A 13,767-nucleotide genomic window follows, 5' to 3' on the forward strand; every position below is an offset into this window, starting at 1 on the left:
CCAATCCACCGGAGGTATAGAAGCACCTTAATAGTCAATTGGCCAATTGTCAGAACAACAAAAAACTAAAATAAATTTAAATGAATTTAAATGTCGTCACAGTTGGCAACAGTTGCCTGCAAGTCAAAATCTACCATTCAGGGCAACGCAGAATAAATACGGATTGGAAAGAAAGGGACGCAGACAGCTTCTGTCATTTTCTTTTGCATGTCTGTCATCAATGTGAAAATTGGTATTGGAGAATCGCCTCCTGCCTATGATCAAGACTGCACAGGAGATGCAGAAAAAAGTGTGTGAGCGTACCTTTAGTTGGATCATAGGCAAGGCAATTTTTAATCCATGACTTGACAAATGATTTACCTGTCAAAGACATTCTGGACGCAGTCAACATTTTGTTATTTATTGTGATAGTCATTGAATTCAAATTACGTAAACTTCCAGTGCTGTGAATATTGTTCCAATTTACGAAATGTGAAAGTTAAAAAAATTAGGCAATTAATTTTTTAAAGCATAGTTAAAATTACATGTGGAAGATTGAAAACGTCAATTTTTTAATGTAAAAAATGTGTAAGAAACCGTATTTGTGAATATTTTTGGAAAGTGAGGCTGAATTGTTAACTGCATCAGTAAGCATTAATTTTTACAATATCAGTAGATTGTATTTCTGACATTATCGTATTTAAAGCATGTTTGACACATGTTATCAGCTGAAACATTTGGGCATTCTTTTATAATCTAACCTAAACAAATAAATAATTTCATTTTTCTTCCCAAATGTTCTCAATAATCTAGATGTGTAATATGTTTTTCTTCTTTACTTTGACATACTTTGCTGAAGTCATTAAGTCTATGTGTACACATATATAAATTATTATCAGATGTAAGTTTTATCTATACATGTAGTTTTAATAAGCAGCTGTTTCACTTGCAAAACCTTTTTTTATTAATTGAAAAAGGTAACCTGTATTATTTTCAATTCTCTTTCAGTCATTATTGTTTTGTTTATTTGTCGAATTGTTAGACTTTCTTTTATTCAATTATTAACTATAATTTTAATGTTCTTTTATTCTTTCATTCATTCACTTTTTCTGTCCCTCACACTCTGAAGTTGTCTTTTGTTTATACTTTTGTTTTTTGTTAACTTTAGATAGATTGTATATTATATTATTTTTATTTTATAATTAATTCAAAATTGTAATGACAAATAGAAATCATCAGATTTTTTTCACTTCTTTTCATTAAAAGACTAAAATTTTGTTAAATATTATGTTTCGTCAAATTAAAATTATGCAAGTTTTTGTTCTTTACTTCTAAGCAAAGTTAGAAAATTGTTAAACAACTGTGATTAAGAAATAGAAAATTTATTTATTTTGCATTATTTTTGTTTATGAATCACAATTTTTTTAACAAAATTATTATTTTGTTTTAGGAAAAGAAGAAAAATATTTGCACAGTTCCTATTTTTAATCTTATTTTTGGAACAGGATTTTCCACAGAAATCAAGACATTCAAAAATTTCAAATTCAAACCTTTTTTAAATTAAACAACTTATAAAAGTATTTGTTATAAAATATGAAGATATCGATTGCTCCGAGTCTTCGACTCTGAGTGATCGATTTCTTCATGTTTTCTAATAATTAAAGATGACCGAGAGATAAAATCATTATTTTATATTATAAGAATATTGTTACTGTAATATCATCAAAATTATTTTCATCATTTTAATTCAAGTATTATTTTCTAGAATTTAAAATTATTTTTTATGAAAATAATTAAATTCCTTAAACAAATTTATTATGTATGAAAATAATTATATGAAATTTTTATTATTTATGAAAATAATTAAATGTTTGCATACAATTTTATTAAAATAGATATTGAAAATCATTGAAATTAGAACAAGAATTTTTTTGACATTTATGAAAATAATTGAGCTTTAGAGAAGGATTTTGTTATTTATAAAGATAATTGGGATTTTTACGAGAATTTTTTTCAAATTTTGAACATAGTTGAATTTTATAAGAAGAATTTTTTTTTTTTTTAAATAATTAAATTTTTGCATTTATTTGTAATTTCTCCAAAATTGAATTTTTCTAATGTTTTCAACAAAAATTTAAATTAGAAAATTTTTAAATTCTATTATTTTTAAAATTGCTAATTTTATTTAAAAAAGGTAGTAAGAAGTTAGGGGCCATTCAAGTATTACGTAAGCATATTTTTCAGGTTTTTAGACCCCCCTCCCCCATCGTAAGATTTTTTATATGCATTAGCGCTATTTTTTCTAATGGAAATAAGCAATAGCTAGACCCCCTCTCCCCCATAAATGTTTACGTAATACTTGAATGGTCCCTTAGCTGCGCGAATTGTTGCTAGTTATTTGTTAAAATATGAAATGGGTGTTTTTAAAATAAAAAACTGCAGAAGAATAAAGTGAATTTCAAAAAATAAATGTTAGTACTGTTATATATAAAAATATTCAATATTTATTTTAAAAAATCAAATTATTTGAAACACCTTGTATATACATAAATTTGTTTTGAATAAAAAAAATAAATAATCCACTTTTTTTAATAACGATTTTTATCAGCCATGAAAAACATTGTAGTTTGTTGATTAATCACATGATTGATTGTTGAAGAATTAAAACAAAAGTACCTATTGAAATTATATTTATGACAAATTATTGATAAGAGAAGTCTTAAATCTGCATTCTGTTTTCAAATGTTTCACTTGAAATAATACTTTTAAATAAAAATAATACTGTGAATAAAAATTTCATTAATTTCTCACTGATTGTAAAGACTAAAGGTTTCGGTTTCAATATTTTTAAAATATTTTGTTTTTTACTTTAAGGGGAGGTTACCGTTCTCAATAGAGAAAAAGGCATGAAGTTGGGGAATTTTTTTTTCATATACGGAAATATTTTTTGAATTGCGGTTTTTTTTACTTAAATAGCACATAATTATATAAACTTTTTACATATTTATATTAAAAGAAAATTAAATATGGCGGCTGTAGCTTAACTTATAGAAGACCCTGCGCGCCATATTTTTTTATGCGCCGTACGTTCCACAGCCTCGCCAGGTTATCCGAATCAAAAATTATTGATATATTATTAAACTAGGATAAATTTAGAGGGCCTTATCGTCTTTCTTTTTTTGAAAAACGTTTTTTTAGAAAAATGGCGGCTATTTAAAGAAAAAACTCATTTTTTTACGCTGTTATTTTTTACTTTATGGGTCAGAAAAAATATTAAAAAATTTTTTTTTAAAAAAAGCAAAACGATAAGGCCCCCTAAATTTATCCTACTTTAATAATATATTAATAATTTTTGATTTGGATAACCTGGTGAGGCTGTGGAACGTACGGCGCATATAAGAATACGGTGCCGTATGTAGTTAAGCTACAGTCGCCATTTTTAATTTTTTTTAATATAAATATGTAAAAAGTTTATATAATTATGTATTATTTAAATAAAAAAAAGCGCAATTCCAAAAATTTTTCCGTATAGGGGATAGTGGGATTGAAAGTGCCGATTTCGCCAAAATGAAAGAAAATAATAGTACAATAACATATAAATAGGTTATAAGATGAATGGTGATAAGAGTATGTGTGTAAAATGATATAGAAATGTATACCAAGTCCACTTCCGGGCCAAAAGGCTTTTTGAATTTATTTATACTTTTTAAAAAATTTTCATAGTTTTCAATAAAAATGTGATTTTTTGCAGCGCGGCGATGCGTCCCAACGACCCTCGCTGCGGGGTCGGTTGTGTCGACGCTGGGACAAATTGTGCCGCATAGAATCTTAACTTGTTTAAATTACAGCAAATTATATTATTTATTATAAATTCAAATGCAGAGTAAATCAACACTAGAATAGATTAAAATAATCTTTAACGTTTTAATCCAAATTTTTAAGTTACGAATTTTCAAAATTTTTTGTTTTTTGAATGTATACTTTTAATATCAGATAATTAGGAGAATATTGTTTCTTTTCAATTTTTGACAAGAGAAGAATAGTTTTGATTTCTTCTCTACAATTGAATAATATGTTCACAAAAAAATTTTCCCATTTTATACTAAAAAAATAATAATTTTTTATAAACAAATTAAGTTTTTTTAACTTAAGACGTTCGATAAAAAAATTTTTTGTTTAAAATGTACCTGAAAATACTAAGAAGATTTTGAAAAAAATTTTAGAGTGTTTCTGATAAGTTTTATGGATTTTAAAAAATAATTTATCTCCACGTGCAGGTGGACTGCGGCACAATTAGCCCCATTGCGCAGTTTTTCACTTTTTATCGAATATGAAAAAACCAGTTGATTAAACGGTTAAGTATAATATAGTATTTGATTCCTATTTAAATATGAATCATTTTAGTGAAAAAAAGCATGATAGCTTCAACCATTTAAAAAATAGACCATAAGTTGCACACCTGAAAATTTATACATAAATAGCGTCAAAGCACCAAGATCCAAGATACTAACAGTTGTTTATTTCGCGCAGCAAACGAAATTAAAATGTCTCCCAAAGGTGCGCAGACGCAAAATTACATCTCTCATTTCAATTTTTAAAAAATCTTTTTTCGTTTTCGAGATATAAGCAACGGCACAACCTACCCCCGGCACTTTCATCCCCGCTCTCCCCTATGAAAAAAATTTTTTTTTCAACTTTATGTATTTTTCACAATTGAGATCGGTAACCTCCTCTTAAAAAAGTTATGTATATTGTCCAGATTAAATTAATTAATTAATTAATTCTTTTTATTCTTAAATTTAATAATTTAAATTCTTTTATATTTGCATATTCATTACATTATATTATACTATATTTAGAAGAAAGGTCTCCAGAATTGATATTTCTCTTAAAATTTCATGAAGCTGAAACTAGCAACCACTTAATTTTATAAATTAAATTTTAAAGTTAAATATTTTTATGAAGCTGCAACTTGCGCCTACTTATCAGGACATACTTAATCTTTCAAATTTTATGTTGGTTTTTTAAAAAAGGTCCGTAAAGTCCGTAATTTTATTGAAAAAGCAATAAAAGTTCGTAAATTTAACGATATAATTTGGAGAATTTTTAAAAAGTTACAAATAATTGCAAAAATTCAATTATTTTCAAAAGTAATAAAATTCTTTGCAAAAATTCAATAATGGTCGCAAATTTTTTTAAATTCTTATCAAAATTTCAATTATCTTTATTCTTTATAAATACATAATAAAATATTCTTCTCCAAAATTCAATTATTTTCATAAATTTTAATAAAATTCTTCCCAAAAATTCAATTATTTATAATACAATTTTAATAACATTTCATGAAAAAATTTAATTTTTAAAAAAAATTTTAATAACATCCTTCGAAATAATTCAATTATTTTCTTAAATTTTAATAAATCCTTGGAAACAATTAAATTATTTTTATAAACGTAGTAAAATTCATCGTAAGAATTAAATTATTTTTCATAAATAATAAAATTCTTTTTAGAAATTCAATTATTTTCAATACAATTATTAAAAAATTCGATTGTATTCAATAAATTAATGAAATTTTCCGAAAGAATTAAATTATTTTCTAAAAATTTTAATAAAATTCCACAATTAAATGTTTAATTTCAATTATTAAGAAACACGATTATTGTAAAAACTTGAAAGAAATTGCTTATATAAAATTCAAAATTTTCAATTAAAATTATTAAAGAAACTCCATTATTTTAAAGAAATTCAAAAAAATTTTTCAAAAGAATTTAATTAGGATTATGAAAATTTTTAATAAAATTCAATTATTTCCATAAATAATAAAATTCTTCGAAGAAATTCAATTATCAAATTTTTTTATAAAAACCTTTAAATAAATTTAATGATTTGCAAATTTTTTTACAAATTTTTTCGCAATAATTATATTATTTTTCATAAGTAATAATTGCAGAATTTTAATTATTTTCAATGCAATTTTAATCGAATTCCTCGAAAATTTAATTATTCTTAAAAATTTTTTGATAAAATTTTTTATGAGAATTCAATTTAAAGAAATATTCAATTATTCAATAAGTTATTAATTTTTTTATTTAAATAATTGAATTATCCTTGAATTTTTTAATAAAAATTGATTTAAAAATGAATTTCAGTTAAAATTTTAGATAATTATTGAACATTTAAAGCAATAGCGTGAATTTTTAGAAATAATTAAATTTTGAAAAGGTTTCAAATTAAAATCTTTGAAAATTAAAATTTTAACTAACAATTCTGTAAAATAATGATTTTAACATTCGGTGATCTTTAATTATTATAAAACATGAAGAAAGCGATTACTTCGAGTCGAAGACTCGGAGTGATCGATATCTTCATGTTTTATAGTTATGAAAAATCTATTTTCTAGTTTCAAGTAAAATGTTCTCTTATTTGACTCGGACAGGTTATACTTTTGTCAGTAATAATTGAGGCTCCGGATCTTAAAAGGGCACACGCGCGAGCACACGGCAAATAAGTTGGCCCCTGGAGATAAAATTTTGAAGTTGTTCAAAATGAATTTTAAATTATTGTTTCTTGTACAGAATTTCAAGGCGAAACTTTTTTTCTAATAAAAATTTTTTATATAATTTCTCGTTTTCACGTAAATTGAAAAAACGTGATTTTTTGAGTTAAGAAATTTTAATGAATTTTTGACTTCAACTCGTGACTACTTCGTTAAATATTAATATTTTTCCACGAAATTTACACACAATATTGTTCAAACTATTCCAAGAGTGAAACAATATTTGGAAATTTAAAAAAGAATTGTATGTCAAGGTAAATAATTATTTAAATAATTTTGTCGGAAAAATGATTCTCCTATTTTCAATTGAAAAAATTGAGTGACGAATTTTTGTTTTCGGAAAACTTTCAGCGACAAAAATGTTCATTAATATGTTAGGAAGTTTTTTGGAAAATATCTCGCCATTTGATAATAAATTAAAGACAATAGAGCAATTTTAACATTGTCGCGCTCTGCTGTAAACGTAAACAATGTCTAACTATATATACATTGGTCTTGTAATGGCGGCCATGCTACACGTGTGCCGCCACGCCGCAATTTTACAGCAGAGGGCGACGATGTTAAAATTGCTCTATTATCTTTAATTTATTATCAAATGGCAAGATATTTTCCAAAAAACTTCCTAACATATTAATGAACATTTTTGTCGCTGAAAGTTTTCCGGAAACGAAAATTCGTCACTCAACTTTTTCAATTGAAAATAGGAGAATCATTTTTCCGACAAAATTATTTAAATAATTATTTACTTTGACATACAATTTTTTTTTAAATTTCCAAATATTTTTTCACTCTTGGAATAGTTTGAAGAATATTGTGTGTAAATTTCGTGGAAAAATATTAATATTTAACGAAGTAGTCACGAGTTGAAGTCAAAAATTCATTAAAATTTCTTAACTTAAAAAATCACGTTTTTTTCAATTTACGTGAAAACGAGAAATTATATAAAAAATTTTTATTAAAAAAAAGTTTCGCCTTGAAATTCTGTATAAGAAACAATAATTTAAAATTCATTTTGAGCAACTTTAAAATTTTATCTCCAGGGGCCAAATTATTTGCCGTGTGTTCGCGCGTGTGCCCTTTTAAGATCCGGAGCCTCAATTGGTCCGTAAATGGTCCGGAATTTTTTATTTTTGTTCCGTAAAGTCCGTATTATTAAATACTTTAACTGGTTTGAGCCCTGAGTTAATCGTTATATATGTTGAATCATTTATGTCACCTAGGAAGCATGTTATGATGGCCTTTCATCCTTTGGTCAGTTCAACTCCACCACCTTTGGATAACTTTAGAGAATCGGATGACGATGAATTTGGAGATTTCGCAACTGGTGGATTTGATGGTTTGTTTATTTCTTCAGGCTATGATATGATGATTCAATAATTTATTTTAAAATTGGAATTTTAATACATTTTCTTTATTTTACAGTACCTGACAGAATTGTCAGTCGACTTAAAAAATTCGTATTAAAAACAGGCTTCTACTTTTTCGACGATATTTTGGTTAAAAATAAGTCTAATGTATTTTTTTATAAACAATTAAAAATATTTTAAAATTTCGCATAAAACGAGATATACAATACAATTAGTAAGCAGAAAGCGTAAAACCGAAAGCAGAATTTCATGAGAGTGAAAAGATTAGAAATATCGGACTATCTCTCTTACACTCATGAAATTCTGCTTTTGGTTTAACACTTTCTGTTTGATGTTTTATTTTTAGCTAAATGTTTCTGCTACTTGACTTGACTTAAAAACCGCAGCAGAAACTTCTAATGTTTACGCTGAAAAGTGAAAAAATATTAAAGTATTATTTAAAAATTTTTCTATTACACAAATTTTTTGGCGGAATCTTAAAGAAACCACAGCGCAGATTTGTTTAGTGTTTGTCTCATTAAATTTCGATTATTCTCTCAAAAGTTATTCAATTACCTATTATTCAATATGTTTTTATTCATAAAACTTTTGTATAAAGGTAAGTGTTCAAAAATTTTAGTTTTCCCAAGAATAGAAATTTTAAATTGATTAAAATTTTAGTAGTCTTATATTTTAGATTAAACTACTGTTATAATTTTATAACTAAAATTCACAATTTAATTCCGCCATAAAATATAGCTCTGTAATACTACAATATTTTTTGAAATTACAACTTATTCAAGAGTTATTTTTTGTATTTTTCAAAACACTATTTTAACGGTAATTTTCGAGTAAAATTATTATAAGATCGGGACAACGTCAAAAAAATTATTTCCTCTAAAAGAGCTGAATCTTGATTAGTTTAAATTGATTTGATATTTCAATATGTTAAATTTGAATCATTGTAAAATCTATTCGGTACAATTCGAATCTAAGTTAAACTAAAAGTTAAAATATTAATTTTTAATCAAAATATCGTCAAAAAAGTGAAAGCCTGTTTTTAATACGAATTTTTTAAGTGGTCTGACATTTCTGGCTAGTACTGTTTATTTGTAAGTGGATTTGAAGTAAATAAAATAAAATGTTGTTATGCTGCATAACATGTGGTATGAAAACAATGTAAATGTTTTTTTTTGTAAATTTCTTTTCAATTCAGTTGACTAATTACAGTTATCTGTGCTGTAGATTTATCGATTGCCTCTGATTCGCCACAGAAGATCGTAACTCCGATTGAGACCCCAATACCATCAGTCTGTGCTTCACCCAAGGTAAATGGTACAATTGGGAACATCACTTGCCAAAATGCAATTCCAAAGAAACAAGTTACTTCCAAGTCGTTGAAAAATGAGGACATTCTTATAGTAGAGGAAACGGAAAGCGCAGTGAGCAATGTTACTTTAGATAATAGGACAGATAGTGGTTTAAAAGAAGACAATGCCTTGAGAAACAGCCGTGTTTTGTGTAGCGATTTAGATTTAACAGAAAGCGAACAGTCGCAAACTCTCCAAAGAAATAGCGATAGGTTTCTCTGTTGCGTTTCTCTTAGCAGTGGGTTAGAGGAAAGAGATTTTGTTACCACCGATGTAGTGATTAGTAGTAATAATAGTAGTTTAGATGATAGTGTCAAAACTGTCAGTCAACGGGAGGAAGAAGAGACTCTCAGCAGTCATGAAGATCAAGAGCCACTTAGTTTAATTCTTGATGATCCTGCTAGTATCCCGGACTTGCAACAAAATTTGGAGGATGACTTTTACGACTACACATCCTATAAAAACTCTCTGGAAAATGACAATGACAATGAAAAGACAGGGAATCATCAAGATGATAATACTTTTGCAAGTACCGAATTCGTTGCTGAATGTCATAAAACTATTCAAGATGAAGATAAGCTTAAGAAAACTCTTTCCGCCTTAATAATTTCCTCAGAAAACTCAACTTTCGAGGAAATTCGACAGGATTTCTCCTACTTAGATAGCACTGTCATTCAAGAATCAAACTGTCACTCTACCTCTGTAGAAAGCAAAGATCAGAATTTAGTTTTGCAGAGCGAACCGGAGTTGAGCGGTTCCCTGGAAACGGAACAATCAAAAAGTATTAATGAAAATGCTGTCAATCAAACTCTAGAGAGTTGTTGTGATGGTCCATTGAATGAAGTAGACGAATACCGAAAAAGAGATTGTGTGAGAGTAGAAGATAGTCTGCAGGACTCAGTTTTCATAGAGGCAAATAGCTTAGTAAATGAGTGCAATTCAAGTCACATTCCGGTTAATTCTACTAATATGAACCTGAATTCTGAAGACTTTTCCGATTTTGCAGACTATTTATCGAAGGAGCAATGCTTCAGTGACGAGAAATTTACTGAATCTCAATCGGAAGTGCCGATCGAAGAAGATTCTGCCTTTGGAAATTATCAAACAGTAACTGATGATGTTCAAGAATTTGGTGATTTTGCTGATTTCTCCAGCACACAGGTGGAATATACTTCTCAAGAAAATAACGAATCCTTACCTGATAGGCTAGAAGATGATTTTGGAGATTTTGAATCCAACACCGTTTCATCAACTAGTTCATTAAATTTGAAAGAATCCATTTCTCGGATAGAAAATAAGAGCGTAAGTACATAGAATGTTTGGCTTTTTCTTTTATATTACAATTACGTTTATGGCATTCAGTTAATAAATTTAGTTTCAATTCCTGGTATTAGTTTTGTCTACATATTTTAAAATATAGCAATTTTGACGTTCCACGGTTGAAAAAATTCTTTTAGGTTATGGATTGACTAATGTTATTGAAATCCTTATTATATCGAAAATATTCAACACAAGGTATTTATTTTATAAAATTAAAAAAGCTTCACTAATTAAGGCAAAATGATTACAAACATGAAATAGAATTTTGATATATACCTTCCACCGTGAAGCGCCATAATTATTAAACATCTAAATTTAATTTTTATCTGTAGAAATGGCTGTAATTTTTTCATGATAGTAAATAGTTATTTTTTAAAAATTTCTCTTCATAACAAATTGAATTGTAAAGTAAATTTTACGAATATTCCTCATTTAAAAATTTTTTTTAATTATTCGATACCATTTAAATACTTATTGACAGGCATCAAACAAGATAGAAGATATAATTACCATTATGTTTCCTTTGAGTGGCGAAGCTCAAAACATTGACTTAATACCACTGATTGTCGAAGATGATGATATCTGGAATTATTTGAAGAGCGTTGAAGAAACTAATGCTCTCACTTATCAATGGTCAAACAGCTCCAGTAATAATGCTCTTCTTAGTTCTTTAGGAATTGATTCTCGGAACATTGTAATAATAATTTTTTTTACTTATACATTACAACTTTTTCTTAATTGATGAAAATGTAACATATATTTATCAATGTTATTAAATTTTTAGTTGTTTGGACCAAGATGGAATCCAAATATTCCAAGATTTGCAGCTAATCTAGGTTTTTCTCCTTTAGAGCCTGTGAAAGCTCACAATGATTCACAACAGATTTGCTCGTCCAATTCAGGGAAAACTAAAAATGCGACTTTTACAGAGGTAAGTGATAATAATGGAGTCAAAACGCGTCAACCGTGATTAAATTTTTTTTAGATTATTGGAAAAGTCAAAACATTTATGAAAATCTGTAGTTCACAACGATCCAAAAAAACACTTTTAACCGTTTTTTGAAATTTTAAATTTTTCCTTTTTTTATAATAACAAAGGCCGTAGCAGTATAAGCATGTAAAAAGTGCCCCCTCTTGGATTGGGTCCATATTTAGGGAATAATTTTGACCTATTATGAGACTTATTTTCACCAAGTTTCAACTCGAAAAAAAATTGTATAACTCAAAAACAAAATTTTTTTTCGAGTTGAAACTTGGTGAAAATAAGTCTCATAATAGGTCAAAATTATTCCCTAAATATGGACCCAATCCAAGAGGGGGCACTTTTTACATGCTTATACTGCTACGGCCTTTTTGCATTATTTAAGAAAAAAATTAATAACTCAAAACTGTTTTATAAGATGGTAAGGTGTCAATTTAGCGGATATATATTTATTTCGCTTATCATCGATAAGACAGAAATCAATATTTCAAAATTAATACTTCATTAATATTTGAAAATATATTTTTAATTTTGTGCATGGTTTCTGAAAAAAATGAATCGTCTCTCACCGCTGGGGTATGATCCCAGAACCTTCCTATTGCCGGTAGGATGCTCTACCAATTGAGCTACAGAGAAAAACTGTTTTGCTAGAAATTTATAAGTATTTTTTTGGTAGTCTGAATATCCTGACTGATGTGAAATTTTTTAATATTTGACAAAAATTTAAATATTTGTTAAAAACAAATTAAGAAAACGGAATTATAAAAATTTATTTTTAACAAATATTTAAATTTTTGTCAAATATTAAAAACTTTCACAGTCTATTTAAAATAAATACAAATATTTATATTCTTATACTCTTTAAATAAACTTAAATTATAGAAGTAAACGAGAAAAAAAATTCTTTGGTGGAGAGGAATAATTGTCAACTATTTGTTGATTAATATTGTTTATAATAATTTAAATAAATTATTTTTTAAACAAAAAGAACATACATTCTTCAAATGAACTTAATTTAAAAAGAAAATAAAAAAAAATTTTAATGGAGAAGAACCAAAGTTAAGAATAATTATGTTAACTAATATTATTTATAACAATTAAAATAAATTATATTATGCTTTATTAATTGTCTAGTGGTCATATTGGATTAATTTGAACTGATTTAAATCATGTGTAGCAATGAAATAAGAAAATAAACGTCCTTTTTTAAAAAATTGTATTAATTTGTTAACTTTTGATTATTCCCCTTTACATTAAATCAAAGAACACTCAAATCGGATAAAAATTGTAGGCTGTAAACATTTTTAAACAGTAAATTGTAACGGTTGGTCGATGCACGGCGCACGAGCAATCAGTGCACGGCGCAACGAAAAATTCAAAATCTCCGGTTGTACATTGGAAACATACAAAAATTTTTTTCGGGAATATAAAGATAAGAGTCCAAGGTATTTTATTCTATAAATTTTATTAAAATCCTTGCTCTAGAAAGCATAAAAAATACTAATTGTTTATAAAATTGTTATTAAAAATTTAAAAAATTTTTTTTCACAATTAAATTTATTTAAAAGTGTGGATATTCACTGACTATCAAAAAAATACTCATTAATTTCTAGCAAAACAGTTTTGAGTTATTAATTTTTTTCTTCAATAATGCAAAAATTTGTTATTATAAAAAAGGGTATAAAAATTTTAAATTTCGAAAAACTGTTAAAAGTGTTTTTTTGGATCGTTGTGAACTACAGATTTTCATAAATGTTTTGACTTGTCTAAAATTCTAAAAAAAAATTAATTACGGTCGACGCGTTTTGACTCAATGTAGTATAAATACGTTTTTCAGAAAAATTTAAGGTTTTACACCGAAAGACTTTTTATATTAAAAGATCATAAAAGTGAAGGTGTTTTTGTTTAAAATTCTGTCAACCAAACGATGTATGGCATAATTTTATTAATTTTTAACAAAATATCGTAAACTCGCAATTGATACTTTTCACGAGAACCACCCATTTATTAATGTCTTTCAAAAATTATGCAGAAATGTTGGATCACACTATTTTCTAATGACTGTCTAACTGTCTAACTGTCTAACTCTTTCATGCTGTTGTTTATTGTAAAAGAAAATTTGAGGAGGCTTCATGTGCTCTGTTGCAAATTTATATTATGAATTAGAATATGATTATGTGATCCAACATTTCTGCATAATGTTTTGGAAGA

General features: G+C 26.7%; 1 protein-coding gene across 2 annotated transcripts in view; it reads left to right on the plus strand.

Annotated features, from left to right (window-relative positions):
• The first annotated feature begins 310 nt into the window (after window positions 1–310).
• The window catches only part of LOC122506299 (aftiphilin), a 39,337-nt gene continuing 25,880 nt past the window's right edge, over window positions 311–13,767 (plus strand). Inside the window, exons 1-5 of one of the 2 annotated variants that reach the window (XM_043618397.1) lie at window positions 311–626; window positions 7,759–7,874; window positions 9,130–10,556; window positions 11,056–11,268; window positions 11,359–11,505. In XM_043618397.1, the coding sequence (XP_043474332.1) occupies window positions 7,769–7,874; window positions 9,130–10,556; window positions 11,056–11,268; window positions 11,359–11,505 (1,893 nt within the window). In that variant the 5' untranslated portion in view covers window positions 311–626; window positions 7,759–7,768. The remainder of the gene's footprint in view (window positions 627–7,758; window positions 7,875–9,129; window positions 10,557–11,055; window positions 11,269–11,358; window positions 11,506–13,767) is intronic. The other variant, XM_043618398.1, reaches the window with a different exon arrangement.

Source organism: Leptopilina heterotoma, unplaced genomic scaffold (genome assembly GCF_015476425.1).
Source record: "Leptopilina heterotoma isolate Lh14 unplaced genomic scaffold, ASM1547642v1 Lhet_405, whole genome shotgun sequence".
NCBI classification, from domain to species: domain Eukaryota; kingdom Metazoa; phylum Arthropoda; class Insecta; order Hymenoptera; family Figitidae; genus Leptopilina; species Leptopilina heterotoma.